At 37.0% G+C, this 18,933-nt stretch overlaps 1 protein-coding gene across 1 annotated transcript in view; it reads left to right on the forward strand.

Moving 5' to 3' along the window:
- The window catches only part of LOC136876242 (glutathione synthetase), a 226,809-nt gene that overhangs the window by 170,710 nt on the left and 37,166 nt on the right, over positions 1-18,933 (forward strand). Inside the window, exon 9 of the mRNA XM_067150023.2 lies at positions 18,219-18,480. Within this exon, the coding sequence (XP_067006124.1) occupies positions 18,219-18,480 (262 nt within the window). The remainder of the gene's footprint in view (positions 1-18,218; positions 18,481-18,933) is intronic.

Genomic DNA, 18,933 nt, shown 5'->3' on the forward strand with positions numbered 1-18,933 from the left:
CCCAATTACCTCCCATGATGTAATAGCTTTAGGAATACAATGAAAATGAGCTGTTATAAACACAATGTTATTTTCTAATTCTTTGCTTGACAGTGTTTACTGAGACAGCTCAATAGATGATGCATCATTGGGATCTAATGAATGCACTCAGTACTTCTCTAATTTTCGGTAAATATTCGGAACAAGGTCCCAGCCTCAAGCCATGATCCCCTGTGCTTTAAAATAGGTTATGGTGGTGAGGGAGTATCAAGTGCTATTGTTGTGGATATCTGGATATCTTTTACAAATATTTTCTTAACAGACAACACTAACTTGTCTACTAACGAATAGCATGAACGAATAGTCTCTGCGGTGCGGTGCAATGGAATCCATGTATGAGAGCTGTTAATGAATTAAATTAGGGAAAATGCCTTTTATTGTTTATTTAATTATATAACTAGCTGCATCCGTTACCATGAGGAGTATATTGTTGTATCTAATATAATCAGACCACAAAAATTTCATTGAATCAATGACAAACTGAGTTACTGTTATGTTATTAGTGACCTCCAGCTGTCCTACATTAAGAAGATATGGGGTGGATGGCTGTTCTTGACTAAGGGCTCTTAACTACTTTATTTGTTACAAAACAAATTTCAGAGTCTGTTGTTTTGTCAGCACCAACCCATATATATTGATTTCTTAAAGACATCTGAAAATTGTACTTTCCTTTCTCGTAACACCGGCTGACATAAGCTTTACGTAAAGTTCTTTCATCTGGAATATGTTCATTGGTTGGTTCATTTTTGTATTTGTGAGGGAAAGTTCTGAGTGTTGGATTGTTGAGCTCAAACAGAGGAATATCTGATGCTGGAAAGGCATGACTCTGTGGAAGACTCTGTTAGCCTATTGCCAAAATACTCCACAAGCTGCCTGCTTTTGCATAGCAGAATTCATATTACTTTTCCTAGGGACTGACTCCTTATGTTTGAATATGTTTATATGCTGCAGTACTTGATATTCTTTTTTTTCACTACCCACTTTCTTCTTGACCGGGCGAGTTGGCCGTGCGGTTAGGAGCGTGTGGCTGTGAACTTGCATCTGGGAGATAGTGGGTTTGAATCCCACTGTCGACAGCCCTGAAGATGGTTTTCCGTGGTTTCCCGTTTTCACACCAGGCAAATGCTGGGGCTGTACCTTAATTAAGGCCACGGCCGCTTCCTTCCAACTCCTAGGCCTTTCCTATCCCATCGTCGCCATAAGACCTATCTATGTCGATGCGATGTTAAAACCACTAGCAAAAAAAAACAAAACAAAAAAAAACCTTCTTGCATGCCTTACAATATAGTATTTTAGGATCTGTAGAAATTTATTCAGAAGAAAATTTGTGGTGGTGGCCTTTAAGCCTACCTGCACTTCTTAATTAGTTTTTGGCATGATGTACACTAATGGGAACAAAAAAGTGAGGTCATATAATTCATTTTATAACATTGTATTATATTGAGTAGGTGGACCCCACTTTTTTGTTCCCATTAGATTCTCGGTTCAGTACGGATTTAATATGAAGTTTTTAAACTTGAATGATGTACACTATCAAAAGATAAGAATTTAATGATTATTTGTCCGTATTAAACTGTGAATTACAATAATAGTAATATTTAATGTCCACGTTTTCAATACAAATTATAAATGATATACATTTATATCAACATTCAGGGACTAGTTTTGACCTAAATCATAAGTCATCATCAGCCATGAAGCAAATTACACAAATGTATTGAATAAAATAAATCATGTAACGACACAATGGTCTTAAAAAAAACTGTCCAATCAATAGAATTTTAAGTTAAGGTTGGTTGAATAAAATAATTTCTGTAAAAAGTTTAAGCAATGGAAGACACAGTGTACTGTCAACTTTATTAAAATTGATATGTACATACCATTTGAGAAATAAGGTATTGTTCAAGATTTTCATTGCACTACGTTAAAGAGATCCTTTTAATAGAGGTTCCTAAAATGCTGGATTCCTGCTCTATGTTAAAAAGTTGTTTTTCTTAGATCTTTGTAAAATGCTGGTGTCATAGAAATAATATTGAAGTTGGCTCTCCAAATAAGCTGCAGTCCGTTCAAATTTCAAGTGATCCAACGCAAGGTGTCTTCTTAAGATATCAAAATGTTTGAGTTGTGTACACAAAACTGTAACCTTTCGGTGTACACAAACATAATTTAAAACATAATAATAATAATTAAAGTAATAAGGTAGACTAATCATTTTCAGACACGATCAAACAATATAAAAAATGTACGCATGATTAGCACATGAAAACAACGGAATGTAACAATCAGGTTGGGTAACATGACGACTAAGGAAAGGAAATGGGAAGCGGTTGTGACCATACCCAGGTGGTGAGAAGGTATTGGCATTGCTGGTGAAACGAAATTAGTGGTGATTCAATTCGATCACAATTTACTAAAATAATCATAATAATAAAAATGACATTACAATCGGAACTTACAAAATAATAATAAAAATATATTACAATTAGAGTCATCGATGAGTCAAGTTAATGTTAACATAAATTTACGAAGAAACATTACACTGAACATAAAAAGTTCACGGTGCTAAATTTAAAATAACATTCAGAATTAGTTAATTTAACAACCCAACTGCATTGAAACGTAAGAGTACACACTCACAAGTAAGACGTAATGAAGGAGGAAAAAGCTGAAAATAATAAACATTTTAGCACAGAGCCCATTCAGGAAGCAACCTTTTCAAAAACTCTTCTGAATAAGGAGCTCGTCCTGAATGAGAATATGTTGAGAGGATACTGGATTATGAGAGGCACCACCGGGGAAAATTAAAATTTACATATTAAAACAATTTACGAAATCAAAAGGAAAAGGGAACTGGCTCTAAACAAAAATTATATGCTTAGCCATAAGGGCTAAGTCATGTGAAATTAAATTTGGCGAATAGGAGAAAACCGGGTAATCTCCAGAGATTAAAGAAAATAAATTGAAAACTACATTTGGAAATCATGACCCGAAAGAAGAAACAGATAGTGCTTACCTTATAGGGGGGCCAAGAGATCCATCAGATGGAGACAACTTCTCCTTTCACCGGTCCAAACAACAAGACGACGGGAATGAGCTTGGCTCTGGCCAAGAGCTCAGCGGCCGGAAATTGTGAAATTGCGAAACAACCAATTAATGCACCCGGGTTTCTCTTATTCACCAATAGGGAATAATTTTAATTTGGCCAATAAGGGCCTAGAGGAAACTGCTGACCAAAAACCGAGCATAGCTTCGAGGAATTTCCATTCTGATGAACCAGAAATCCCTTGAAGCATCCTACCAGACCTGGCACTTGTACAACACAATGTCCCACAAGTTTTTTATCTTACCTTCAAATGCTCATAAGACCTAATAATTTTTTTTTGCAATAACCAAATAAATTTGAAGAAGTATCAAAGTAATTAAATAACTCTAGATATCTATACATTCAGAAAACATTTTTAAAAAATTCAATATTACACAAGTCTATCTTTCAATCTAAGGAGTAAAAACCAATTTATACTCACAGTTACTTTCTTCTTGGAGTCCAACAAATAAACATATGAACACTTTTCCCACAGTTCAATTTTTCCAGGTCAGATAAATATTTTACAATCTCTACAAAAACTGTATGTTCAGTTCGTAAAATATTGGTGCATTGCAATGTATTAAAAGCTGCTTTTGATAGATAATCATAAAACGTAGCTTGCAGTTAATTCATCGAAATGCAATCAAAGCTGGCTCTTTAAAAACATTGTAGTCTGTTCAAAGATTAACTGAGCCAAAATCAAAGTGTCTTCTCATGATATTAAAATATTTGAGTTACAGTATGTACACAAAAAACTATATTCAATTCATGTGAATGTGATGAATGATTTTAAAAAGGCTCTTCTGTTTAAAGAATCTTGAATGATGATGATGATGATGATGATGATGATTGTTGTGCATGGAGGTCCAAATACGTTAGTAGTATCTATAAGACGGTGGGATTTCGCAGTTCAGTGCAGACCGTAAAGTTTTTATTTGCATAGATGATGGTTAAGAATAAAAAGAGTTATGATAGGGGAAATATAATAAATGACATATGTTGTATGGGGATCACCTCGTGCTGCAACGTATATTTGAAGTTGGATGTGAATAAACGTTGAGGAGAGGAATGTGTAACTGGATCCCAGTGGTTACACGACACATAGTAAAAAAAAGAAAACGTAAATTCCACGGCATTTTAACATCTTTAGCACAAAACAAAACATTATATGAACTTCATCAAATATAAACAAATGAACATCAGGTTGGGCAATGTGACGACTGTAAGAAAGGGTGTGGAGGGGCATGGGAACCCTACCAGGGATACGTAGGTTGCGGGTTTCAAGAAAAATCAACGGTGATCTCTTGATCTGTGATATTATTTTCCAAAATAAACATTACAAAGAAAATTCAAAACAAACTCCATCAATTCAAAAATCCAGGTACGATATCTCAAAACAACAAATTAGATGTAAATTGACAAGGGCTTTTACAAATACAATAATAAGTGAAAATTAATGCATTTTCAGACAGTTGCACCACATAATGGAAACAAGGGGAAATCAGAAATACTTATACTTGACGCAAAGGCCAGTTCAATTTGCTTCCACACCAAAAACACTTCTGATGTGGGGCAGAGGAAAAACTAGCTTGCATCAAGTGATACAAAGTTACTGGAGGCAAACCCCAAGGGAAATAAAATTAATCTATTAATTACACGGTTTAAAAAACTAAAGGAAAAGGGGAATGCCTCCAAAATCACACAGGCAGGCCCAGCTGAAAAGCTAAGGCATCTGAATAATTGAGTGGCGAGTCTCTGTGAGTAGGGTCCAACTCCTATGTGAAAATACAAGCTAACATTAACTACTGTATAAATTAAGATGGAAATGAAACCAACAGCGCTTACCCCAAGGCAGTCCATCCAGGGAGAGAGGATTGCCGACATCTGTCTGATCGCTAAACTGACGAGAAATGAAAAGACCACAAAATTTTGCCTCGCTCTCTTAAGAAGGCAAAGCTGGCCCTGGAGGGATTACCGAGTAACCAATCAGACCACAGAAGCTTCCCTCTCGCCACCTAGATCCACCAATCAATACCCTTACCAAGTCTCGATATTTTCACAATATTCCAGAACATCACTTAACCTTAATCACAAACTTTCCATCTTCCAAAATTAGTAAAAAAATGCTTCTAGAATTGACAGGGGCAGAAACACGGTGTTCCAAAAGTCCAAGTCACGAAAATTTCCAGAACACTACAAAATATTGCAACACCCCCTAACAATTATGGTAAATGACGTTCGGCTAGTAAACGTCATAGGGAAGAGCGCACACAAGAAAAGTCAAAAATAGAGAAAACCAACCAGAACAATCAGGTAATAATACATCAAGCATACAAAGAAGCAAGGAAGAGTGCTGTAACCCACCCATAAATTTTAAAAAAGAGGAGGAAAGGGTCCCTATGAATTACTGAGGAACTCACCAAAGAACAACACCAAAATTTTCAAAAAATTAAAATAAAACTATAATTAAGTAAATAATATTTACATTAAAATGAAATTTGAAAAATTAATAAACTTTGGTAAAATAATAATGAAGAGAAACTTGCAAGTAACAAAATTAAGTAGGGAGTATAATTAATATTCACAAAATAAATAATTTAAATGTAAATAAACCAAGTTCTGTAGTAATTAGTACTATTCTATCACACAAAAATATCTCAGTGCACCAGCCTGTTCTACACATCACTAATAATTAATATATATTAAATAGCATTAAAAGGAAAAATGGGTTGGATAGTTAAATAGGGGGCTTTTGACAGGACCTCGTGGAGGATCGTTCCCCGCAATACCCACATAAACGATGGTGCTATGACACATCACATAAATTTAAAACAGTACACAAATACTGACCATAATGTCCACACAAGCCCGCACAGAATCGAGAATATTGAGCCAAATAATTAATTATTTAAATTACAAAGCCATAATAGGCTAGGGAATGAATTAAACACTCAATATTAATAAGTGAGTGAACTAGGCAGTTCAGTTAACATGACCAAGTCAAACACACAAACACTGCACAAGATGAAAACAATACATTATTATATCCACGAAGCCACACACACGTTAACGCTCTTGCAGATAAGACAATAATGAATAAAATCAATTACATAACTGCCAAGCACGAAGAGATAAGCAACAATAATAGGAAGAATAGATAAGAACAGAACTCCATATCGCTCGTACTAGGGCTGTCCAAAAACCCTGATTAAAGTCAGAAACATTACAAGTACATTGTAGAAATACTATCATATTAAAATTAATGCGGGTTTACCAAAATAATTAGGACAATAATCTCATAGAACATCAGCAGTAGAGATGAAAACAAAGCATTCCAACCCAAATTATATATATACCAAAGAAATATTAAAATTTTCAAGACTGATAATAATAATAATAATAATAATAATAATAATAATAATAATAATAATAATAATAATAAAATTAAAAAGTAGAGACTAGTGTAAGTGTAGTATTAGGTCAAACACGGGCACGAGCAGGCCGAAACACACGAAAGAATGCACAAATCACAAATAAGAGAATTACAAGCAAAAATAAACATATATACGTGCACAAAATACATCAACGATAGCGATAATTTATAAAATAAAAATTTTAAAATAGTAACCGCACATGCATCCAGGACATAGCACAGAAAAACACCCACAAATACACAGAAAAATAGAATAAATTTAATGGAAAAAGAAATTAAAATCAAGAAAACGAAGAATTTTGAAAGTTACCTAAGCACGACAATAGGCTTCCGTTACACACGACACACACTTGAAGCAAGAACACCATACCACAAAACTGAGATATCATATCAAGTCACAATAAACACACGAACTAGAATATACTAACAACACACCAGGAAAATAATATAAGCTTAAGAAAATCATTAAAGGCGTACTTACATTGATGCCAGTTATGCCTAGGTGACTTACTCGTGTTTGGCCTAACACTACTACACTCCCAAGTAAAAATATAAAATAAAATACCACATATCTACATTCCAATAACAATTATAACGAGAAGGTTTTAAAAAACACAATTCCCTTGCTGGGATATATACATATCCGCATTCAGCCTATACCAGAAGGTAGGTCCATTGTTTTAGGAGCCGCTAAGCACTCCATCGCTGCAGTACCATCCGTTTCCAATCAAGTCAACCTGTCAACAGACACACTCCACTATATGCCACTCGCGGCGACACCGTCTAGCATAGGTACGCGCTTTGGTGAGAACAGCCATAACACAAATTGCAGTTCCAAACGATGCTCACAGATGGCGTGGGAGTTTGTGTTGCTGTGTCCACAGTATGAATATATACACCACAGATATAAACTTTTGGGATAATTAGGTGCTGTAATGTCCCAATAGCCACACATACAATGAGTAGTAGACATGTAGAACAGATGTTCCGTGCGCCCTTGCACTGAGGAAAATCTGTGTCATACAGATACGTAGGTAAACAACACAGTTCCACAAATAGCATTGGATTCCAATTTAATATGGTTATTGTAACAGTAATAATGTTACCGCTCGATACACACATTTTAAGCCAAGTATGCAGAATTCAATTGCACAAGGCATGAATCGCAGAAGATGAGCTGTGCCGATAAGGCATGCAATTTAAATATATGTCTTGTATAAAGTTCATCGTCCAAATTATATTTATTACATTATTGATGCTACAATATCACTCAACAATAATAATAATTTGCAATTTAGTACTTTTCCAAATTTAGATAGATAAATAGAATACAAATAAAATATTCTACAATAATATTTTAAACTACATAGTAAACATTTTTTTGAAAGGGACATTTTCCACAGGTCATACCCAAGATGATATTTTACACAACATAGTAAACGTTTCTTTGAAAGAGACATATTCCACAGGTCTCATTCCTCCTCCCTCCCCCCATCCGAAAATCGATTTACCAGCAGATTAACTGGGGTGGGGGGTGGAGTTTGATCACACAAAGAAACACACCATAGCACTGATATGTTGTAAAACATAACATAATGGCATTCACAAATGATTTTCAAGTATACAATGCACTGATAGATCTCAGAAAGTTCGACAGTCACTTTACTGACAAGCATGATTTTCTTCAAGTTGAACTTCCAATAAAAAATAAAATGTTACTACATCAAAGGTCCATTCCATAATTTGAAGTATTTTAAGGGTTTTATATATAAACACAGCATAAATATCAAAAGGTGATATGCATAAAAATCTCCTAAAACTGCTTTAACCTTTCAAATCTACTGAAAAGTATGCATTACTCATTGCTTCCACAATATGTCAGTAATTCAGAGCCCATTCATTTTCTTATAAGAAAGCGTCCACGGCCTCCTCCTTAGCAACGTTTGGAAAAGTTGATCTTGCATCAGTTTTCACATTAGTCATAGGATTGAAGTCGCTGAACTTGATCACCGTTTACCAACAGCCTCCATACAAGTTCAGTCCAATCCTGGTCACCAGGCAAGATACAGCGCAGCCCATCCGTATCTCGAACCAACGGATAACGGGGAGAGAGGTGAGGCACAGTCTAGCGAGACTGCCGCCATGTGGACATTACACTAAAGGAGACAAATGCCTAAGGAGGGTACCTAATGTTTTTATACGCAACAATTACAATTCTTATTACTAAATTATTCAAATAACTTATGATTAGGATACAGAGACAACTAGTACGTGCTGGGCAGCATCTACAATCTTACAAATACCTTACAACTAAATCTACATGGTCACGAAAAATGGAATTTATCCATCTCTATACAACTTACGGTACCTTTACCTGTGAGAGATGTACTCTGCTGATCCTTTTTCTTTTCGGGATCACTCACTAATAATGACACCGGGGTAAAGAACCTTAAGATGGTGCAGGGACCTCGAAATCTGGGGGCCAACTTACTGATAACATGGTCTGCAGCACTACTGATGGGATGCGTTTTAACAGACACCTGGTTACCCAGACAGACAGATTGTGCAGTCTTCACCTGTGATTGTAATTATGCTGAATTTTAGCTTTATATCCGCCAGAAGATCATTAATGGACCGCAGATTTGAAAGTGGAGAATTTGGGGTAAAGGCTACCATTAATGAGGCAGGAGTTTGCTTATGACTTTCATCGATGGCAGTCTTGAAAGTAAATGCCAACCAATTCAGTGATGAATCCCACATAGAGTGGTCAGCAGAGTGATAAGCAATGAGAGCAGATCGAAGATTATGATTTACTCTTTCAGCATAATTTGGCCTTGGATAATAGGGGTAGTGGTTACATGAGAGATGGATAGATCAAAACAGAAATTACGGAACTGCACAGAGGTAAAAGCTCTTGCGTTATCACTCACCAAAAACTGACAGGGTCCAAATGAAGCAAAAATCTGTTTCAAACAAGAGATGGTAACGTTAGCCTTAGCCATATGAGTTGGGAACAGCCACATAAAACACGACAATGTGTCAACACACACAAGTATGAAACAATGACCAGTCCATGACCTCGGACAAGGACCAATAAAATCTATGAACAGTCTCTCCATAGGACGAGAAGCTTGCTCGGATGACGGCAGACCTAGGTGAGTATTAGGAGCGGGTTTACTGATGTTGCAAGTTTTACAAGATTTAAACTTTTCATTGCTGAGATAAATTCTCTTTTGTAAAAGCCCTGTGCTGAATTATTTTAATAATTAACTTCAATACATAAAAGTCGGAAATAAGATGGGAAAAACCAGAGGGTTCTTGCCTGCTTGTCATATATTTTTATACTAAATATGGAAGGTCCTAAACTGATTTTTTTAACACAAAATTAGCTATATGTTGCGCAGGAGATTCAAGGTTGTCCAACATAAAAGGCCAACAGTTGAACAAAAATCGAACTAATAATTAAAAATTAAAAAAGTAAAAAGCTCAACTTACATGTATCAGTGGCTACAGGTGGTCCGAGCTGTCCACTTCCAAGCACCGATATATAACTAAACTGAAGACAATAACTTCAAGGGTGTCTAAAATGAGTAAAAATGTATCTAAATTTTATGGTAAAATATTATTCAAGATAAAACACTGAGATGCATTAAAAATTCCTATACATCTTGGTTTGATAACAAAATAAAAAATGGTCCAGACCAGTTAATCAAGGGTTGTACAAGTGGTTGGACAACTTCTGACTGTACTTTCATTATAATCGGTGCCATCACTATCATCATTATTCTCGAAATCACTAAAATCGGAATATTCATCTTCCAATTCTAATGTGGATAGCACTCTTACAACCTCGGATTTGGTAAGATCGCGCGCTTTACTGGTGGTCGACATACTGTAGCTTACTCATCCCTGACGCGGGCCTCACTGCTAGCTTGCACGCCGGGCATACCGCAGAGTAGTTCGTAAAGCAGAGTGTCGTATTTATCTCAATAACTCATGAATGAATCAACAGAATGTCATTTTGTAAGCTCCTATCTACTACTATCTACCCACGGAGTTCGAATGACTTCATATGTCAACATTGGGAGTATTGTGTTGATAAAGTCAGAAGAATGTCTCGCTCGCATTATTACGGACGCAGCAGAGCAGCGGTCACTCTCTGCACTTGCAATATTGCGAGCGCTGCAATGTAAAGGTTAACAAGGGTACGAATTCCATCGTCCATAGATTTCCAAATGAAGTGTTAATAATAAATTTTCTCTCTAGTTTTGAAAACGCCAATATGACCCCCCACTGGGGATTCATGGAAAATACTTGAAGAGTGCCGAAATTAGGTTAGCTGGGACGACAATTTTAGGGTCTCTGCGACCGCGAGCAGGACAACACAAGACACCATTCTTAAGGACATAAGGCTTAACATGTTCATCAGATTTAATCCTGTCAATAATAGCTTTTAATTCAGCATCATCTTCCTGATGTTTAGTTATATCTCTGAAAAAGGAAAGGAGAGTTAGTGAGTACTACATTCACAAAGGTCGAAACTTGTTCAGGAGAGGGATCTGCAGGCTCTGATTGAGGATCAGAACGCTTGGGTAGAACATCCTACTGAGGTCATCAGCCACAACATTTTCAGTGCCACAAATGTGACGAGCTTCAAATTGGAAGGCTGAGATGTATACTGCCCAATGCGCAAGACGACAGTACCCAACTCAACGCCTGATTATCAGTTTCAAGATCAAAAGGCAGATGTTCAAGGTACATTCTGAACCATTCTAAGGAAAAGACAACAGCTAAGGCTTCCAATTCATAATTGGAATAGTCTTGTTCAGCAGGATTCAGAGCACGAAAAGCATAAGAAATGGAACGACACCCCTCTTCAAATTTCTGAAGAAGAACACCATATATACATGTGGAAGAGGCATCAGTTTGAAGGATGAAATGTTTATAAAAGTCTGTCATAGCCAGTACAGGAGCATTACATAAAGGGGATTTTAAGTCACCAAAGGCTTTACGTTGGGTATCACCCCACACAAATTTAGCATCCTTTCTTCTCAAGGCAGTTAATGGAGTTGCCCGTTCATCAAAATTGGGGATGAATTTACGGAAGAAATTAACCATGCCAATAAATGTGGCTACTGCTTTGACATCTTTAGGCGTGGGAAAATTTTGGATGGCGGCAGTACAAGACTGATCAATAGAGACACCCTTCCCAGACACAATATGTCCTAGGGAGGACATCTGGGGTTGTGTGAAAGTAAATTTACTAGCCTTAAGGGTTAGACCTGCTTTATACAGTCTTTCAAGGACCTCATGGAGTTGGACAAAGTGTTCTTCAAACGTTTCACTGAAAATTACCAAATCATCGTGGTAATTGTACACAAACTTGAATTTAATGCCTGACAAAACATCATCTAGTAACCGAGTAAGAACAGCAGCGCCTGTACTTAATACGAACGGGACACATTCAAATTCATAGATGTTCCAATCAGTAGCAAAAGCAGTGAGGTGCTTGGATTCCTCAGCAGGAGGTATCTGATAGTATGCCTGATTTAAATCAAAAGTGGTAACAATTTTGGCATTAGCAAACTAAGAAAAACAAGAGTGCAAATCAGGAAGGGGAACAGATTGAAGGACCACTTTCCAGTTCAACATCCAATAGTCAATGACAAGACGATAACCATCCTGCGGTTTAGGGACAAGAAACATGGGAGAAGAATAAGCAGACTTAGAATAGCCTTAAGGGCTTTCATTTTGGGAGGCGACAGCCGATATGGAGGACAGCGAACAGGTATGTAATCAGTAACTTCAATTTTGTACTCCAAAACATGAGTTACACCTAACTTGTCGGTAAAGACATCAGAAAATTTATTGCAGAGATTCCTAAGTTGGTTGGCCTGATCATCAGGCAAATGATCAAAATCAAAAGCTTTGGGTTCATCTGTATCTTCAGGAAGAACATTAACATGACAAGGCAGAATAGTGGAGCAATTAAACAGTTCAAAAATTCTTGTGAAAATTTAAAATGGAATCTGTTGAACTGCAGATCCAAAATCATGCCATTTGTGGCAATAAAATTTGCACCCACTAGTACTGGCATTTTCCATGTGAAATCGTGGACTCTTATCGTGACATCTAGGGATTCTACAACATTCAATGTGTTCAATATGGCAGGTTAAAGACACGATTTCTAATGGAAGTGACTTGCAAACGCTTTTCATTGAGTTATCCCAGTTATCACTCATCATTGTGATGCTACTTCCTGAATCTACCAATGCACAGACAGGTTCATTATTTACCTCTAAGCATAAGTAAGGTAAATTAAAAGGAGGGATAGCAGATATGCCACAAAGATTGCAGGAAATTGACATTAGGTTCAGACTGGGACCAATCATCAGCCTCAGAATTAGGTAAATCATCCTTTAATGTACAGCTATGACAGACAAAACATGAAGCCACACTTTGAGGTTTCCTACCAGAATTCACGGTTAGTCTTCTAGGATTACCATTGCCTGGAGATCCAGAGCCTGAAGAATTACGTGGGCACTGTCTAGAGAAATGCCTATTTGATCCACAGTATTGACAAGAATTATCGGTCGAAGAGGCTCTACCTACATCTGGTTTTGAATTGTCTAAGGGCCCAATCTTAGGACAATTCCTCAGAAATGTTCAGTGGAACCACAGTTAAAGCATGCACAAGAATTTCGTGGTCTTGAGGATGTAGTTTTTAGTAACCCGAGGAGAAGACATGCTTATAGGAGGGGGAGCTAACGCGTAGGTGGTTGGCATATCAAATACCTTCGGCAGAAACAGTGATACCTTTTAACCGAGCGAAAGTTGCTAGTTGCGGTGAAAGAGCGAGTATGGCCGATAATTAGGGGTAAGACCTTCAACAATGCTGGCAACCATTTGAGACTCAGAATAGTTGAGCATAAAAATTCTAGCATAGAGCTTAATATCTTGAGTATACTTAGACGACGACTTGTTCAAATGCTGCACTCTAAAATAGTGCTTCTGCACTAACGAAGGCAAGGCACGAGATGGAATGAAAAATTCAAGTACATGTGTATGAAACTGATCTACCGTCCGTCTTTCCAAAATGGCTCTTAACAATATGCTCAGAATGAGCTCCAGATACATGTGAATATAAGATTTGAAACACGTGACCGTTACTGAGATTGTACACAATAGCCTGATCCTTGAACTCAATTAAAAACCGAAGGAAAGAAATAACCTCATCAATAGAGTTAGCCATAAATTTATTGACTCCCTTAAATACACTAGTCAACGGGTGAGGTAAATTGGAGAAAACTGTTTGGAATCACATTCCGTACACAAGGGATGACAAAAAACATTTTCAGGTCTGGGGAATATATGATCGTGACATGTTAAGTGAGGGATTTTTTATACAGATTTAATACAGTGGGCATCGGGACTTCAAATTTACGACGTCCTAAGCGGGAAAACATGTTAATGAAGAACGTACTAACGAGGTTTCACTGTAGACTTTTTTCTCTTAGGAGTATGTGAGTTATTAGGGACTGCTCTGCCATTTGTTGAATATATTTGGAAGCTGGGAAAGGTTAGAGGATCAAAGAGTATCTAGCAGGGAATAGTATTCTTCTGTGTTCAGAGGAAGAGTATGCTCTCTAGTTTGACAGGTAGTAATCAAACATGGCTGCATGCAATGTCATGAAAATCACATAAATATCAGAATATTAATGGAAGTGTTAGTCGCTTAGCAACCTGCTAAGTTCAGAAGTATTGCGGGTTAGGGTAAGCCTTCTCCTGCAATTATCGAAGTAATCATTTAATGATTTGATTTTATGATTACTCAAAGTTGGCTGAACTTGAGAGACCTATCAGTGTCTCATGATTCACCGGCAGGTAATTCCTGAGAGAATAAAATGCACGGACGGATTTGCCAAAGCTATTTTTAGTAAACTATTTTAATATATGGATTTACTAGACATGAACAAAAACAATTGAACAGCTATTTGCAGTTGAAATGGAAGAAAAATGTAACATAATTTGCCTATAATTTTCAGAAAAGCCATCAAGAAAAATTTCTGATTTTCAGAAGAAATATAACACAAACACAGTCACTATGGCTGTTTACACATTCACTAGCACTTTTTCACATGAGTTTCATTGAAGCATTCTATACTCGGTTTTGGCTCTCTTGGACACTGAAGGAAATGTCACCACCTTCTTCATTTTGTTGTCGGCAGTTTTCTTATTACCTTCTTATTGCACACTGTGCAGTGTCACCTCATTTTTCTGGCTGGTCCTTCTGCTTCGCCCAGTGTGTGTGCCCTGTTCCTTGTTGGAAATGTACAAGATGTAGCAGTACTGTACCAACATACAGAGAAGGCAAGAGATTTCTTGAAATGACGGAAAGATTTTTTTCTTTCCAGAACTACACTTGCAGTGTAGGATCCAGGCATTTACAACAGCAGTCCCCAGGAGAAGTTCAGTAGCAAGTTTTTCCCACCATTTGACACCCTTTCTCAATCAGGTGTAATATGACGACATTTGGTCACCAAGATCAACACCCTATTTGATCTTGTAGTGCAACACAGATTTTGCCTTCAAAATTGGATATCCTTTCCTGTTCCTTTTTCTGGTGTCTTCCAGAATGTCACCATGATCAGGTACAGTGGATTTCATCAACACACTCCTCTTGTCCATCCATTTAATTATTTTCACCCCCTATTCATTTGCTACTCCACAAATTTCCCGCCCTTTTAAGAGACTTATTAATGATATCTTTGTAAAGACCGCTCTTATCGGGATGAGTTGTTCCACAGAGAAGCGTATTCTTGTCCAATAGATTCTGTGCCAATGGAACACTTGTATAAAAATTGTCGACGAACAAGATGCGACCTTTTCCCAACAATGGTTCACACATTTTCATGAAGACTGCTTCAAAGTGACCTGTCCCTTGCAGCTCATCCATCTTTCCCTTGATAAACTCTTAGAGCAAATGTATACCCATCTTCCGTGCACACTTTGTAGAGTTTAAACATTAAATTCAGTGACTTGTTTGGAATATATTGCCTGAAAAGCAACCTTCCCCTCCACGGCACCATAGTCATTTATTACATTTCTCCCAGAGGTTAAGGCATTCTGAAAATTTTCCTGAAGCTGGTCTACTAGAGATCTAACTTTGTACAGTCTTTCATTTCCCTCCCTAGGGGCTTCATTGTCACATAAATGCCAACAGGAGAGCAAAGCTAGGAAGCAATCATGAGCCATAGTGGCTTTTAGTACCTTATTCTCATATAAAGGGTTCTTCGACCACTAAAGTGGCAGTTACATAATTTAATCCCGTGGCAAGTAATATCCCCAAAAACTTGGCCATTTCTTACTCTGTGTTATCAATCAGTTTCAATCAGTCAATCAATCAATCACTACTGATCTGCATTTAGGGCAGTTGCCCAGGTGGCAGATTCCCGATCTTTTGTTTTTCTAGCCGTATCTTAAATGATTGCAAAGAAATTGGAAATTCCCCTTTCTATAAATGAATATTTGCCCCAATTTGTCCTCTGGAATTCCAACTTTATCTTCATATTGTGATCTCTCCTACTTTTAAAGACACCACTCAAACTTACTCGTCTACTGATGTCACTCTACGCTATCTCTCCACTGATAGCTCGGAACATATCACTTACTTATTACAAGTGATTAATATCATTATTTCAGCTGTATTGAATTTCAGTATATTAAAATTTTACAATTGATTTATTGATATCCACCTATTCAATACTTTACAATCCTTGTGACTAGGATATAATTATACTACTTAGGTTGTTGTGGTACATGTTTTGCTTGTCCTAGCAAGCATCATAAGCCATTCAATTCTCTAAATTAGTCAGAGCTCTGAACCAGATGTTACACAAGTAAGATTGTGCCATAAGAACTAATTGTTTACAATAATTCATGTAGGATTGATACATTTTGTTGGATCACAGTTTACTAACAGTGGATGGTTGAATTGGTTGATTATTATCTAAGATTTTAGAGGGTTGTATATTATTATCTTCTCATCTAATGGGGATAAAATGTAAGTATAACGTCAAAAACACACCAGTATTGATGCTAAGTTAACCATCAAGACAAATAGGAGCCTTAATATTTACAAATTTTTGCAATATATATACAGGTGTTTCTATACATTCAACAAAATAAAGGAGTGTGGATTAATTAAAATCTTTGTATATATTAAAACTTTTCAATAGTAAAAATAAGAGAGTGTTTGATAGTATACAAGGTAAAAATACTGGTTGAACAGCAAGTAAACAAGTTCGATTAATGTAGAATGCTTGAGTAAAATGTTGAACATGTGAAAAATGGTTTCATTCTCCATATTTATGGAATCTAGTAAACTTATAGTCATAAAGCTGTGCAGTTTTATCATCAGTGAGTGTCTAAAGAGGGAAGTTGAACACGAGTCTTGGATGTAAAAGAATCCGCTATGTAATGCGTGTTGGAGTCCTTTAGACCGTTGAAGAGATGACCAGCGGCGTAGCTTTATAATCATTCATTTCTCATTTATTTTATTTTGCACCAGTGGTGTGTTACAGTCCTCACCAGTCAGCATATTTCCATATCTGAGCACTAGCCTGACCCAGTATTAGGATGCAAAACAGGTGGTAATAGTATTATTACAGGTACCTAAACTAGGGAAGAATATGTTGGTATTATCTACAATGCACTATGATGCTATTAATTCTGACTCGGGTGGGGCAAGTAAGCCTGAGAGATTTAGCTTTTACCACCTCTGATCAGTAGCACGTCGATTCTAAACCCATCTCGGGGAGAAAATAGACTGTTGCCTGAGTAGGCAAGCTACCCACAAATAAACTTACAGAAAAAACAAAATATGTTTACTGTCCCAAAGAATAGTTTCACTCATAATCACTGTAGCAGTGTTCCAGCCCCATATAAAGAGCACAAAGAAGAAACTCTTTATATTTGTTGTGAGTTTAACCTTCATGATGTATACATGGCCTAGATGACTAAAAGCAGGACCTATGTAAAGACATTTCTTTTTCCATATGGACCTATGTTTTAAACCTGTTTGTGTTGAATTCTGTGCCATGGTCTCCAAATGTTAACTTTACATACCGTACTTATTTAACATGTGCAAATGTCCTAGCATCATACAAAATACCACAGATAATTTTTTTACAAATAAAAATTAATTTTATTTAAATTTGCCTTTAAAAATATTTCAATCATTACATAAAAATGTTTTCTAAATTCTCTCTCCTGTATTAAAGGATTAAGAGTGTGAACGAAGTTTGCAAGATAAAATCTAAAAGTATGCAAGATAAAATTAACGTGAGGATGGCGCGGTGGAAATACACACAAGTGATTCTGGGTTATATAGAGAAAGCAATTTTTCATTCCTGAACTTTTTGTTACATTGGTGTTCATTACAGCAACATTTTACTGCATTTACTGTTGTATATTCAAATACTGCTGCTCATATTCATATCACCAACCTCATATCAGGAAAATGAGACTGAGGGGTAGACATACAGCTGTACGTAGTCATACTTCCTTCATAATGATAAGGAATCTTTTGCTGTAGAATATTTTTCATATGTTAACTTCTAAATCAAGAACATAGTGCCATTTCTTTATTGTCTTTTGCAGAGATGGACTTGAAGTAGCTGTAGTGTATTACCGTTCTGCCTATGAACCTCCACAGTACCATGGTCCCTTGGAATGGAATGCAAGACTTCTGATGGAGCGATCACTGGCTATCAAGTGTCCTTCCATTCAGTATCATCTTGCAGGCACCAAGAAAGTCCAGCAGGCACTAGCCCAACCGTCAGTTCTTGAGCGTTTTTTGAAGGATCCTCAGAAAGTGGCTGCTGTGAGGGAGATTTTCACAGGTCTCTACAGCCTTGACTTTGTAAGTGATACTACCCCCTGTGGGTGGAAGGAGTAGAATAACACCCACGACATCCCCTGCCTTTCGTAAGAGGTGACTAATAGGGGCCCCAGTCCTGAGTCCTGGCATTGCTTCCATTTACTTTTGCCAGGCTCCTCACTTTCACCTATCCTGTCTGACCTCCCTTGGTGACCTCTTGTTCTTTTCCGACCCCGATGCTATTATTTATCGAGGGCTAGGGAGTCTTTCATTTTCATGCCCTTCTTTCTTTGGCCGATACCTTCATTTTTCGAAGTGTCGGATCCCTTCCATGTTTTCTCTCTGATTAGTGTTCTGTAGAGGATGGTTGCATTGTTGTACTTCCTTTCAAAACAATAATCACCACCACCACCTAGTGATAATTTGTTTGCCTTTATTTTTTTGTTCAGCAGAAAAGAACCTATATCATAACTTCTGCTGGGGAACAAAAAGAGA

Source organism: Anabrus simplex, chromosome 6 (assembly GCF_040414725.1).
Source record: "Anabrus simplex isolate iqAnaSimp1 chromosome 6, ASM4041472v1, whole genome shotgun sequence".
NCBI classification, from domain to species: Eukaryota; Metazoa; Arthropoda; class Insecta; order Orthoptera; family Tettigoniidae; genus Anabrus; species Anabrus simplex.